General features: G+C 31.0%; 1 protein-coding gene and 1 long non-coding RNA gene across 7 annotated transcripts in view; one reads left to right on the plus strand and one right to left on the minus strand.

The window, feature by feature from the left end:
* LOC143905392 (cationic amino acid transporter 2) overlaps positions 1 to 14,921 on the minus strand; it is a 30,302-nt gene that overhangs the window by 7,652 nt on the left and 7,729 nt on the right. For 4 of the 6 annotated variants that reach the window (XM_077420810.1, XM_077420809.1, XM_077420808.1 and 1 more), the window contains 10 exons: positions 8,888 to 9,131; positions 7,347 to 7,631; positions 6,940 to 7,044; positions 6,248 to 6,647; positions 5,566 to 5,705; positions 5,377 to 5,479; positions 5,049 to 5,197; positions 4,810 to 4,976; positions 4,408 to 4,516; positions 2,560 to 4,316 (listed from right to left, as the gene is read on the minus strand). In XM_077420810.1, coding sequence (XP_077276936.1) covers positions 4,198 to 4,316; positions 4,408 to 4,516; positions 4,810 to 4,976; positions 5,049 to 5,197; positions 5,377 to 5,479; positions 5,566 to 5,705; positions 6,248 to 6,647; positions 6,940 to 7,044; positions 7,347 to 7,631; positions 8,888 to 9,131 — 1,821 coding nt within the window. In that variant the 3' untranslated portion in view covers positions 2,560 to 4,197. Of the gene's footprint in view, positions 1 to 2,559; positions 4,317 to 4,407; positions 4,517 to 4,809; positions 4,977 to 5,048; positions 5,198 to 5,376; positions 5,480 to 5,565; positions 5,706 to 6,247; positions 6,648 to 6,939; positions 7,045 to 7,346; positions 7,632 to 8,887; positions 9,132 to 9,292; positions 14,117 to 14,921 lie in introns of those variants that run through there. The other 2 variants (XM_077420812.1, XM_077420811.1) reach the window with 2 other exon arrangements.
* Positions 5,578 to 6,913, plus strand: LOC143905394 (uncharacterized). Its single transcript, XR_013259181.1, has 3 exons — positions 5,578 to 5,717; positions 6,356 to 6,674; positions 6,744 to 6,913. It is a non-coding gene; the product is annotated as an uncharacterized LOC143905394 (long non-coding RNA).

Genomic DNA, 14,921 nt, shown 5'->3' on the forward strand with positions numbered 1-14,921 from the left:
ATAATACTTAAATAAATCTGTTTCTGAAGTTTGGTTGATAATAAAGCAATAAAAATAACAAAACTTTATAAAATTATCTTATTAAAGAATAATAAAAAAAGACGTTAAATTCTTTCGACAAAATGTATATTATGTACAAATATGTTGATACATATATTAATTTAAATTTGATACATGCACTTATTTTAAATATTAAAACTATTTGAAAAATAAAATTCACCCTATCTGATTAGTGTTTGCAAATAAATTTGTTAAGATGTCAAATTTGTCGAGATGTCATGTCATTTTACCTGAGAAAGCGACGGGTATTTTGCGCTGTATGAGGATGAACATTATCTTGCATAAGCAAGAATCTTCGTTCAATTCTATTACGCATTGGAGCACGATACTTGCGGCATTACACGGTGTCATCGACGGCTCGGCCTTCAAGCTTTACGACAATTAGGGGATAATAGGCATCGCTTCAACAAAAGAAACGACCCAACATGTGTATTTAGTTCCCAGCACTTTCCCTAAAATTTCCTCCATTTCCTCCAATCGCAGGTCAATTTTTAATACGCAGTTTTAAAGGGCAAGTTTTAAACTTTAAATTTATCTTAATTTCAGTTGCAAAAAAATTTGTGTAACTTAAACCATTTAAAATGGTTTAACTTCGCAAAGTTTTTAAAATTTAAATTCTTCTTGAATTTTCCATTTCGCTTCTTAGTGTAAAATCATCTTTGAATAAAATCAATTTATAAAGGTAAAAATAGAGACTCTTTAAAATGACTCCAAAAAGATTGTTGTACGATATTTTTTACAAAAATGTAAGTTCAAAGATCAAACAATTTCTGCAGAAGTTTAGTGATCTTTTAATTTTGCTGTTAAGTGTATAATAAAAATTACAAAACTGTCGCCAATTTTTTTGATAAAACATATTTTGTGTAAAAAAATATATTGATACATGTTTTAATTCAAATTATGATGCATATAATGCTTATTATCAGATATTAAAGTTTACATCTATTCGAAGAATAAAATCCACTTTATCCCATCGGAGTATTTATGCAAATAAAAGCTTGTTCTTTTTAGCTGAATTTCTTGCACGGTTTCACATTTATAATATACATTAATAATAGAAAATTTAGTGTTTAATTAAAAATAAAATTTATTTAGTAATTAAGGAAAATACTTTAATAACGACTTGGTGAAAGGTACGATGGTTTCAGCATATTTCTGATATAGGGACGCTGTTAAGGCACAGCATTACATATGTTATTGACAACTCGGACAGCTTTACGGCAGGGTCGACAGGGAACAATAGGCTTTACTTCAACAAAAAAACGACCAACATCTGCTTCTAATTGCTGTTGTACAAGAATACGCTGTAATCTTTCACTTATAAAAGTTAAAAAAGTGCTTTAACAAAAAATGTACATAACCTGAGATACTGTGCATCTCTAGGTAAGTTTAAGACCTGTTTTTTTTTAAGCAGAACTTCTTGCACAACTGTATCCTTTCATAAGTGAAAGGTTTATACAACGTATTCTTTTACATTGCTGGGAATTGGATGCATATGTTGGGTCGTTTTTTGAAACCTATTTCCCTTAACTGCGTCGTAAATCTTGATGACCGAGCCCTCGATGACACATGTAATGCTGTGTCTTAAGAGCGTCCATATATTAGAAATATGCTGGAATCGTACCTTCCACTAACAAGGGGACCTTCAGGCTAACGGATTTTTTTTTTTGTACTGTACTGTACTTGAAGAATTCCGAGCGCGCTATGTACACATAATTTTAATTTTAATGTAAAATTTATCAAATCTATGCTAATTAATATTTAATCGTTTTCAATTTTGTTTTCAATGAAAAACTTACATCTTCTTATTTTGAATATTGGTACAAAAATGAAAAACGTCAGGTAGGAAAAAAATGGTTTTATATTTTTGAAAATTACGAGAAAATACAGCGCAAAAATGATATTAATAAAAATATTGTTTAATTTTTAAAAGTGAATTATATGATATGAAATATATAGTTTAAAATATATTGTATACAGTCGTTTTTCATGTCAATATTGCATGAACCAGAATGATAATCATCGTAAAAGCAAGGGAAACAATACCTTTTTTTGAAATACATATGTCATTTGAGTTAAGTTAAGTAATATAATTTTGTGAAGAAGAAATAAAGCTACCACTTTTAGGTTGGATTTTTGAATTTACAAAATACATTGCGTGTACTTGGCACCTTTTTTTACCTTTTGTAATATGTCTCACGTCGCATTTTAAATTCTGCACCCAATTTCAACGTAATACGTACATTATTCTCGAATTAAAAGCACGCGGAGATACGTGAATTATTGAATCGAATGATTTAAATAACGGAGAGCGATGATAAATCATTTATTAGTACATGTATTTTGCAGGATTTATGCATTCGTGGAACATATTGTGCGCGCAATACTAAATTTCGATGTTTTCGAAATTCCATCGTGTTCTTAATTTGACAGTAACTTGACTTTATTAATTGAATCGCGCTACGCGGTTTCACGTCATGGGAATCTCATGATACTTACAGGCGGCAGTTATTTTTTAACAATCCTTAAATTATTTAGTCCTCCACACTTATGGCACTTAAAGTCTTCTTCGTTGTTTTTCTTATTATTGCTGTCACCTCCGTGTAATGAACGACCGCCTGGTCCGTTCCGCTCACTAGCTTGAATATCTCGACTGTTGTGTATCTTCCTGCCACCACGACCTCTGAATCCGCCACGTCGGTTGCCACCCGATTGTTTAACAAATAATGCGATGGTTATGGGTATGGGTGCTTATACTGTTATATACGCATATAATTTTTATTGTTTTAAATTATTATTTTAAAAAAATGCTTTCTTTCATGTATTTCTTTCAAATCATAATAGAATCTTTCAAAAATCGAAATTTTGATCCGAAAATCTTGTTATTCTCACTTATTACTGGCAGGATAATATTAAACTAGATGTCAATCATTTATCGTTATATTGATACTCATTAGATCCACAGCTAGAGATCCAGACGCAAAATATGATCTATCGTTTTGTTCAAACAAAGAACGTTTACATCTACACAAATCGTGTTTTATTTCCAGATGTCTTATTTCGAAAGCCTGTCGAAATATTAATATCGGGAATTTAACAATAAATGTCCTTTTTTATTTCATATTTTCTTATTAATATATACGAATATGAAACCGTATAAAATATAAAGAGTGAAAATGCAAAATAGCATTTTAAAATAGCAAAAAAAAACATTGAGCAGTGATAGAAGCAACGCGAGCACGCGCGCGCGCACACAAAACTCTTATTAAACTATAAAAATCTCGAATCGTTATTTGACTTTTGTTTCGTCGTATTGTTTGAAATCTATATTTATCAGTAGGACTCTATAAGATAAAACAAATAATTTTGTGAGAAATAGAGTACAAACAATACGACAAATATAAAATGTTTCTATTCTACTTACATTGTAACATTTTTGTTGTACCTAAATTAATATATACGTATATAAAAATATTTATATGTCATATAATTAATAATTTCTATACAGAGCATATTTATTTTCTTTCTCACTATTGTTGATTTTATGTGAAAGTAATAATGCATCGATTTTCTTACATTAATAATACTTGGAATACTTAAATGCTCTATATTTAAAAACCAGACTTATCATAAGATAAATATATGTATATCTATTATCTATTCTTCTTGCATTAAATCTGAGAATATCATATCTATATGCCTAATGTGGAATTTAACGAAATTTTGAAACATAAATAACAGCAAGTATATTAATGATTTTTTATTTGACTAAACTGGCTATCTTTATTTGATATAATTGTCATGATTTTTTGACCATTGATTTTGGTCTTCTTTTAAAATATGAATCTATAAACCATAAGTTCAAGTATATTAATAATTAAAACAATCAAAATTTTTATTATATCTTGTACATCGGTGTAATATTCTCAAACCTAATGTGAACAGATAATAAATATACTTATACTTTCTTTATTTTAAAGTTTTATTGGACTATATATATATATATAATGAATATTTTCCAAGTATAATAAATGTAATACTACGTTATTTTTAAAAATTATCTAATTGATGAGTCAAATTAATAAATTATTATGTACCAAGATATTTTATATATATAATAGACTGTCCCTATTTTTATTATGTAATAGGGGAAAAGACATGATTCTTGTCTCTGTCATTGTCAGTTGATCTCGGCGGCAATTTCTTTTGTCGTATATTACTGTGCCACATTCCGTAGAAGAAATATACTCCCAAGCCTGCAATAATACGTAAGATAATCCAAGATATTGTATATCAATGTAATTATATAAACGCATATATTTATGTATCTTCTCATAGTGCACTCACCAATTGCCATCCACACAGAGAATCGTATCCATGTGTTTGCATCCAACGTAAACATAAGATATATGTTAATAAGAATACTGAATCCTGGCAAGAATGGCACTAGCGGTACCTAATGTAAACAATATTTCAAAATTACTTGATGATTATCACTATCTACTTCTCTAACACACTATTTAGCTAGTAATTATAAATATACCAACTAAAACAATTTAAAAATATTAATTAATAATAAAATTAATTAAAATTGAAGAATTTGAGATAAGATATTTAACATAATAATAAATAGTATTCAATAATAATAGAAATGAACAAATAAATGATATAAACGTCCTCGTGCATATTAACGTCGTTAATTAAAAATTAACAAGTCAATATTAACAAAAAAATAGCAACAATACATACCGAAAATGAGAGCTTCTTGTCGGAGACTGGTTGAAAATAAATAAAACTGAGAGTGAATACGAGTGCAACGACTAAAATTGCAAGTGGCACTACGAAAAGTACTCTTCCCTCGCCGATCTCTGTTATATACCTTGATAACAAAATGGCCGTACAAATACAAAAGATGACTGCAAAAGAATTTGAAAATATATGAGACATCTCGAAAAGCGTATGTTCGTGAAAATAATGACGGGTCTTACCGTAGCAGCATACGAGGGCGGTAACGATTTGCGCTGTAAGTTTCGTAGAGTGATTTAATTTGTTCGCGCTTACTAGTTGTTTTACGGTAAATATGAAAGTCCGTGGATTACGATCGCCTTTCTTCTCGTATGCTTCGCTTTCTTCGTATCTACAAAAGAGAGATAAAGATGTATCTATTATCGATAAAAAAGAGGTTCTATTATATTATTTATTAAGCTGTTTAATTTGATGTTTTAATCTCAATCCAACTAATATTTTTAAAAATCAATTAAACTATAACGATACTTAAACAAAATTAGTTAAATTATAAATTCAAATCTTCTTTACCGTAGGATAAGTACACAAGCTGCAACAATTGAGTATGTAAGCAACGTACAGATACTCATCATGTTAACCAGTGGTTCGAGTTCAAATATCGTAGCTAGAGCGCCTGTAATACGTCATAAAGTAATTATATAATTATATAAGTAATTATATAATATTAAGCAATTAGTAATTGTTTTGTTAATTACAAACCTGTAAGTAGCCCAGCAGAAAGCGTGCCCATGATCGGAGTATGGAATCGCGAGTTTATGTTGCCCATCCATTTGAAGACCAGTCCGTCTGAAGCCATGGCATAAATCACTCGCGGCAATGGAAACATCGAACCTAATAGACTGAAGTAATTGGTCAGTAAAGGAAAAATAATGTTTGTCCCTATTTCAATAAAAGATCCTTTAATAAGATATATAGATTAACTGTTATTTAATGGATTAATTCCTTGTAAATCAGGTTCTAATCAATTTTGTTTATCTATTGAGTAGATTTTTGGAAAGAGTAACTTTTTATCCTTAAATATCAATTGTGGTCTAAAAATTTTTATTAGGATTCGATCGAGTTACAAGGATATAAAATAGAAAAGTGCATAAGAGCCTGCTCCTAAGGTTAATAATTTATCAAAAAATTTTCGAAATATGTTTGTAAATTAAGTCAAATTTTGTTAAAATCATTACATTTGTAAACTAATGAAAAGCAGTAGACTTGCTCCTTATATATTGCATTTGATGGAATAAATATCAGAACAATTTTTCAGGATAGGACTCACGTGCGTGAGTTGAATGCGCATTTAAGATCAATATGTGAGAACCATTTGCTTTATTAAAAAAAGAAATTCCACCCTTTCTCTAAAGGATTAACGTGACGAAGAATGAAAAATTACCTGGCGCACAGTCCGCTAATCGCTCCGATTGTCACGAACCACTTGGCCCAATCCCATCCTATCACAGTAAACATATGCGGGAACGGTGCCTTGGCATTTTGTTCGTAGAACGGTAGCACGGTGGTGAGCACCACGGAAACGCCGAAGTACGCGAAGAAGACGATTGTTAGCGACGCGATGATTGCTATGGGGATGGACTTCTGCGGGTTCTTGGCTTCTTCCCCTGTGGTGGCCACGCAATCGAAGCCGATAAATCCATAGAAGCACGTAGCCGCCCCTGTTATTATGCCCGATAACTCATAAGGCATGAATCCCCCTTGCCCGGACTTGCAGTGCGAGCATACAGAGCAGTCCTTGCAGTCGCCACAAGTGGGTTCCGTTTTCCAGTTATTAATGTCGGCTATAAATCGTTGCAAATTTTACTGCTGTACGTATATGTATATCTCAACTTATGAATTTGTAAATACATATATGTAATAATTCTAATATTTTATAGGTATCTGTGATATATTAAAATTAATGATATTATTATTATCATAAATTAATAATATAAATAGTATAATATACAGCAAAAAATTGCAAACTATATTATTAAAAGATATTATAAGATTTGGAAGAGTTTATAAATAATTAGTTAGCAAGTTAACTTATTAACTCGATATTATAAAAGATCAGTTAAAAAGGGCATTTACCTTTGAAGGAACCGGCAATTATGACGAAAAGTACAACAGAAAGATTCACCAGAGTGAATATATTATTCGCCATTGAGGATTCCTTAGCTCCGAAAGCAAGAGCGGCTAGGAAGAGAATTGTATATTGCTTCACCTGTTTTTACTATTATGAAGCAATTGTGTAACGAGCCAATGAATTATTAATACAGAGTATATGAGCATTTGTGTTACGAAATTCACCTGTTTTTACTATCTATTATATCAAGCAATTGTGTAACGAACCAATGAATTATTAATGCAGAGTATATATGAGCATTTGTGTTACGAGATACGCGTTTCAATCAGCTTTATCAGAACTATTTTATCCAATAAAACATAAAACGCGCGAGATTTGATTTGTTGAAAATAAAAAAAAATTCTCTTATCACCTGAGAATATTAGAGTGACGGCGAGTGCGAAAAAATCTGGATATGACGACAGACTGTCAACATTGATAGGCATCACCGATTCGAATGAGTTTTTCATGCTGTCGTTGAAGAGCACGTCGACGTATGTGCTGAGAGCGCGCACCACGCTGGCCGAACCGATCACGTATTCCAGAATCAGGGTCCAACCCATGAGAAACGCCACGAACTCGCCCATTGTCACGTAGCTGTAAATATACGCGGATCCGGCGCGGGGCACCCGCGCACCGAATTCGGCATAACAGAGACCTGTGAGAAGAATACCACAAAATTTAGAAATAATACTGCGAAAATACTGTTTGCAATATTTTTATCGACCAAATGCGTGCGTTTTCTATTCACAAATTTGCAAAGTCTTTATCATGTATAATACTGCGCGGATGAAATGTAAACTAATACCTTGAAATAAATAACACTTTGTTATTTTTAACTACGTTTCCATAAACTATGTTTATGGAAATTTATTTAAAAATTTTAACACAAAACAGTGTCAAGAGACGATACTGTCTCGCGCCAAGTGTACGCGCGAGACCTCTCTGATTATTTTAACTCCATTGGTTTAGTCAAATTAACATTGTTTTAATTAAATTAACATATTGAGTAGGAGCAGTGGCGACCCATCTGAATCGTTAAAAATGACTTAGTATATCAGTTTTCATCAGTTGCTTAAAGTCACAATAAGTAAACTTTCTTTCTCTGCTTCATCATAATTTTACATCATATATAATTTTACATACTTTTAATATATAATATAACTATAATTCTTTAAAGAATGTACTAATTTGACAAACAAATTATATTATTATATCTGTCACACAAAATATTGAAGGCAAAATCGTGATTGACAAATTAGTTTCAAAGATATTTTAATAGATAAAAGCATTATAGTTTTTTCCAATTAATATAACATGAATCGGTAAAGCTTTATTTCATCTAAATTTATTTTAGCAAAAATGTTAAAGAGATAGACAGATACCACTTGAATAATATGTTTATGATAATCGCATTCCGCGCTTATTAATCATCATTATCATATTATAAATCGATACTTATCAGTACGCGAAACGACTAATCATGAATGTTATCTTTAAATTATCGATTAATTGTCGCTGTCTATTTGTTTCCCAGAAATCCTTAAACCACGTATGGTAATGGAATTTTTAGAACGAAAAAAATTTATCTCGGTCGTCGCGCTTCAAAACAACGTCAGCGATTTTCATATCATATTCTGCAAAGCGTGCAGTAATCATGTCGCCGGGATTAAAATTTGCTCAGGCAGCAGCGAGATTAAAGGACTGGAAGATACGGACTACGCATTCATTATTTGATAATATAATTTAATTTCGGATAGTTTCTTTGAGACACGTTTTTTCACATAAAGCTGCCTAACAGAAGAGTTAAGATTTGTTGAAGATCCAAAATTATGTTTTAATCGAATGTTTCATTATAAAGGAAGGAAATCGACAACGTTCGCCGACTTTTCACGTATCAGTGTAAATGCGTACCTGCGAACATCGACGCTATCGCGGCGATAGCGAATGAAATGATCACGGCAGGACCGGCATGGCATTTCGCGACGGATCCTGCCAAAACGTATACACCTACGCCCAGAGTAGAGCCAATTCCTAGAGCTGTGAGATCGAGAGTCGACAAGACCCTCGCCAATATACTTTCTTGAGTGGAATCCACCACTTTTCTGCGACTGAATGCCTCATACACGCTACGTAATTTCAACTTCATGTTATACAGCTAGAAAAGAACCATACACGTGCGATAAATAATTAATTTGAACATACACTGTCTTCTCGCTTAGCATTGATATTTTCTATGAATGTGATTCGTAAAAGCAATTCGTAAAAAAAAACGATGTATACATGCGGCCGACACGATTTGTGAAATAGCGGACTTACCACGATGAGTTTTGTCAAAGAAAAATCCATGTTTTTGCAAGTGTGAAAACAAGTTAAAGACAAATTTTACGAGCTGTCTCTCGAACAGTCAGCGCGCGACTGTTCGGCAGATAAAAAGACTTAATTAAAATGCCTTTATAGAAATCACGTGACGACGGCGCGCAGCGCTTCTTCTTCGACGCTTCTTGTCATTTAATTGGCCGAATAATTGTCTCGCTCCTAATAGAAGGGCGTTTCTACAAGTAAACTTCTGTCTATATTTATTACGGTTAATCATCGATACTTTGTTGCAAATGCGAACATCCATCTGATCTCTCAGTTGGGTTAAATGGTTCCAAGAAGCGAAGTTTTATAGTTCTCTAATTTCTCGTTTTTCGAATCCATTCATATACGATTCAATTTTTGCTCGATATTAGATTTCATCATACAATTATAGATTTGGAATCTGCCTGATTGTAATTTAAAAAAATCCAATCACACATACCTAATTAGCGTTAAACGCACGAATATGTAAGTGTCTTCAGTAGCAAAATTTAATCGAAACACACAAACATTAAATGATAAACAGAATAAAAGGAAATAAGAGTATAACGCGGTTTTTAGTATATAAATTATCGTATACATCGATATTTTTTAATTAAAAATAGTATATTATGAATAAGTATACTTATTCATAATTGACCGTTTATCCGTCTTTACGTTCTCTTTTACTTATTTCAAAATTATTCTTTGATTATTGTTAATAATTTAATTTTAACGACTATATTATTTCTAATTAAACAATGTGACTTGCGGTTTTTATTTTATTCCAAATGTTTCTCATAAAATGTGACTTATAAAATTTCAAGGCAAATTTTGTGTTGAACAGTGTCATGGTATCATATATTGTATTCTTTAATTAAAAATAATATACATAATTGAAATAGACGTTTCAGCTTCGCTTTGAGCCATCTTCAGCGATACAATGTAATTAATAAAATTTTGTGCTCTAAAAAATGGAGCACCAGATTGACAGATTCAAAAATTCTATCCTTAATATAGGTAAGCGTTGAAAGAACATATGACGAAAATTGGCCAGAAAATCCAAGAGCATGAGGATCAAAATTAAAAAAAAAAGTTAATTTAAGTATGAAAGTTGGTATGTATACGTTAGAGTTCCTATAATAAGAGTTAGGACAAACCGCCGCCATGTACAGCCAAATGATAGCTTTGTCTCACACCCACTAACTTCTTGGCTGAAACATATGGCGACCATGATAGCTTTGTCTCACTCCCACTTACAGCTTGTCTCACTCTTACTAACTTGGCTGAAACATATGACGGGACCAATCAAAAATCGTCACCACATTGGCTTATTATATAACTCTTATTATAGGAACTCTAGTATACGTTTGTCTGGTCACTCATCAAGTGTAAAAATTTTAAAATTGAAAATAGAGGATCCAAAATAGCGGATTAAAATACTGTGAATAAAAATTTGAAAAATTATTCAAATCACAGAGGTGGGTATGTGTAAGCTTTTGTGGTCGCTAATTTTGTCCTCAAGTGATGGATTACAAAAACTTACACATATCTACTTTCACGATTAGAATAATTTTCTAAAAGATTTTAACGGACAATTAAAGACGTATGACTGGGGAACACTGCGATGTTTCGACCACTTTTTCATCAGGAAAACCTTTCCTGCTTGAAACTTCTGGCATTTTTAATACAAAGTATAAGTCTTAAGCTTCATTTTGAGCTGTCACTCCTTTCTGTAGCACGTCCCCATCGAAAGATATATAACTCACACAAAAAAGTATCAAAAATGCTTATTTTATCACGGAAAAAAAAGATTAGCTACTATATTTGATAGAGATTTTCTTAAAAACTTGACGTGATACGCCATTTTTTTGCGGTCCGATTCGTAATCAACGCTAAAAGGTCTACCAGATATGACTTGCTAGAATTTAAGTCAAGAAAAAAAAATCTCATTTTGTTGACCAGTGCAATTTGCGCATCGCGTTGCGCTCTTATTGTCCCTCATTCTGTTTATCACGTGTAGTTCTATGATTCAGAGTCTTTTAATAAATTTATTTTCGCGTAGCATGTATCTCTTTTCTATCTATTAACTGTTTCCGCGCTACGGCAAAGTTGACTCCCACTAGACTGTCGCTATACAGAACAGACGCAAGTGTATATTTAAAAAAGAAAAATCACAGAAAAGTAACATTTAACATCATTGCTACGCATTCATAATAAAAATGATTTTTGCTTCAATCATTATAGCGGCCATCAATAGCAAAATATCTGATAAGAAAAGTATATAGTATATACTACGTGTGTAACAGTGACGAGTTTCTCACTTTCTCCTCAACGTTTTCATATTATTACATGATTATTTTTTTCATTACAGATAAGTATTTGCGCTAAACGTAAAAACATATATATTTGTTACATATTTCATATATGTTTTCTTTCTCTTGCATAATCTCTCTTTATACAAAAATAGAAAAAAATAATAAAAAGAATAATTAAAAAATAATTAGGAAAATAACTTTTGCGTTATTTTTTTTCTTTTTTCTTTTTACATATAGTAAAGGTCGATTCTCACTATCGATCAAGTCATGGGCCGGTCAAAAATCGTTGCCATTAAATTCAATTTATTCAATGCTTTTTCGAGTTTGCATTCACACTGCCGGTCACGGTCAAGTTAAGCGACGGTCACTTGACCGCGATCACTCTTCGGAAGATATTTAGATGGTCAACAGACGCTCAACCATGAAAGTGAGCTCCTCTTTCTCGTCTAAAATAGACGAAAAACCAAGTGAATATATAAGTACTAATGAAGTACAATTAATTCATCGTCTCCAGAATTCTTCTTCTCTTTTTTGTTTTTTTAACGTTTCAATAATGTCTTTTTTTTGTCACATTTCCATGCTGCGTTCTTTGTCATCCAAAATTAATGCAATTTTAATACACTTGTGGGGAGCATTTTTAAACAAAGTACTGATATGGATAGCACAAAATTGACCGATAGAAGATCGTCATATACTATATGATAATTCACCCCGCGTAAACGAGTGAATTATCGTAAGTTACTACAGAAGTAACGCTCGCGTAAACGTAGTATATATACAATATATATAATCATCATACATAATCATATTTCAGATACATTATATATCAATTATTACATTTATATGTAATTATATATGGGCAAATTTTTCCTTAAATTTCACTTATAAAAAAGCAATGCAAAAATTATTTTCTTTATTATTTTTTAATTTTTTAATTATTTTTTTCTATACAGAAATTATCTAACAAAAAGAAAAAAAAACATATATGAATTTTATATATAATTGTTTTCATATTAAAAAATTTTACCGGGATTGCATGATTGCACCTCATATTACACGAATGGTAATATTTTTAAAGTTTCCTCAATTAAAATTTTTTTATTAAAAAATGTCATATTAATTATAGTCTGTCTCTGAAATTTGTAATGTTTTAGATTTTAGAATTGGGGAGACTTACAATATATGTTTAAAAGACATTATTTATAATTTTACAGACACAAAAAATTACACAATCTGCAATTTAAAAAAATATATAAATTATTTAGAAAATAATTTTTGTAATGTATAGGTATATTTAATAATCTTATAGATTAAAAAGAGATTTATTTGAAATAACAATATAAAAATAAACAAAAATTTCTAATAGCAAATATCTCGAGCAAATAAAAATGTAAATTATTAAACACACATAAGGTAAATGTACCAATGCCAGGACACTTAAGACCTGTACGTAGTGTCTGGATACCTTTATCACTTTAGTTGTGAGTATAACGCGAATTAAAATGAAAGATAAACAAGAAACATATTTTTATCTTTGATTCTCTTTGATTTTAAATCGCGTTATAACTTTAAGGACTAAAATGATGAAAATGTCCAGACATAGGTATGTGTCCAGGCATTGCATGGTACATTTAGCTTACTATCTTACATAGGATTCAATTATTTTCTATAGTTAAATAAAGATTAGAAATTGACTTAGGTACAAATTACATTTTTTTTTTAAGTCGTAAAGTTAATTTTGTATACATTAAATGCGTATGAAATTAATCTGCAAAAAATTTTAAATTTTTAGCTTGATAATTTTATTTATGCAAATCACTGCGCAAATAGCAATTTACGAGTGGTTTTGCAATCGTTTGTACTATTTCCAAATTCATATATACTTAACCAGTTCATTGATAATGACGTATATATGCGCGGAAAAAAAGTGCCACAACTGGTAATGACGCATATATGCGCCATTTTTAATTTTAAAATTTCGACCCTTGATTCGTCACCAGCGACCCAAAAAACCCCTTATAAATATACTTTCACGTAAAATACATGATTACTAGGTCTTACCAGTTTTGGCACAAAACGTTGATTTCACGTTACCAGTAAACCGGTTAAGTGACATGGATTTAGTAAATCCAATAAATTATTAATACAAAACAAGAGATTACTTGAGAGACGTCGTTGTTCGATTGAATCGTGTATTCGAATGCAAAAATGGCAATCAAATACACAATGTTATTTCAACTAACACAATTTCGTTCCTTACTAAGAAACATTTAACTCTGATAACACTTATAAATCTTATGATAAACACGACGTGTACCTACCTCAGTAACTTTATCGGCTATACGCACGAACGTTTCAGCGCAACTACTGTGCAATCGCACCTGAACGATGCGTCAGTTATACTGCACGCGGTCTTGGAATTGTTTTCACGAATACAACTATTTTCTTTATTCTGCTTATCTCCGGGCAAGATATCGGTTATCCTCTACACATATGATAATATGGATCATAAAAAAGATACGTCGATAAATCCCGGAGTTCAGTGTTGCTTCAGCAAGCTTGGAGAAAATGGTTACACGAATGATAACGAATGTAGAATTTGAGTACCAAATTTCTATTTTCGCAAATATTGATTTTCAATTTCCAAATTGAAATTCAATTGTTAGTTGTAAATATAGTTTTATTGCAAAATGGACGGACTATACGTCATACGTATATGTAACAAATAAAAATAATTAAAAAATTTATAAATCATATATATAATACATACATACATATATATATAGCGAATAGAACATTGTTCCAAGTGGACGGATGTATGTCATATAATACAATTGTGTGTGTGTGTGTGTGTGTATATATATACACACATATACACATATATATATACACACACACACACACACAAATTTATGCTATTATATATATATATATAATAGCATAAATTTAAACTTGCAATAAACATTTCTGGAATAATTAACGATAATAAGAGCGTATACGTTCTCGCCTGAGTATCTATATATATATAAATTTTTATATCTACGTTACATTTATCATAAAACCACTAGTGCAAATATAATATTCTGAGACATCTCAAATGTCCGAGATATGTCCGAAATTGTATGATAAAAAATGTCACGGAATTTTTACGATAAAAGATTAATTTGAACACAATACATTCATACATTTGCAAAAAGCATGTATAAGTATAAAATTATCTTGCATATATGACTGTAAAACCCAGCTTGCGTGTGTAACTTTAACATTATCTTGCGTTAGTTATTACGCTA

The sequence above is a fragment of the Temnothorax americanus genome, unplaced genomic scaffold (genome assembly GCF_048541705.1).
Source record: "Temnothorax americanus isolate GAGA-0224 unplaced genomic scaffold, ASM4854170v1 Scaffold60, whole genome shotgun sequence".
Classification (NCBI taxonomy): domain Eukaryota; kingdom Metazoa; phylum Arthropoda; class Insecta; order Hymenoptera; family Formicidae; genus Temnothorax; species Temnothorax americanus.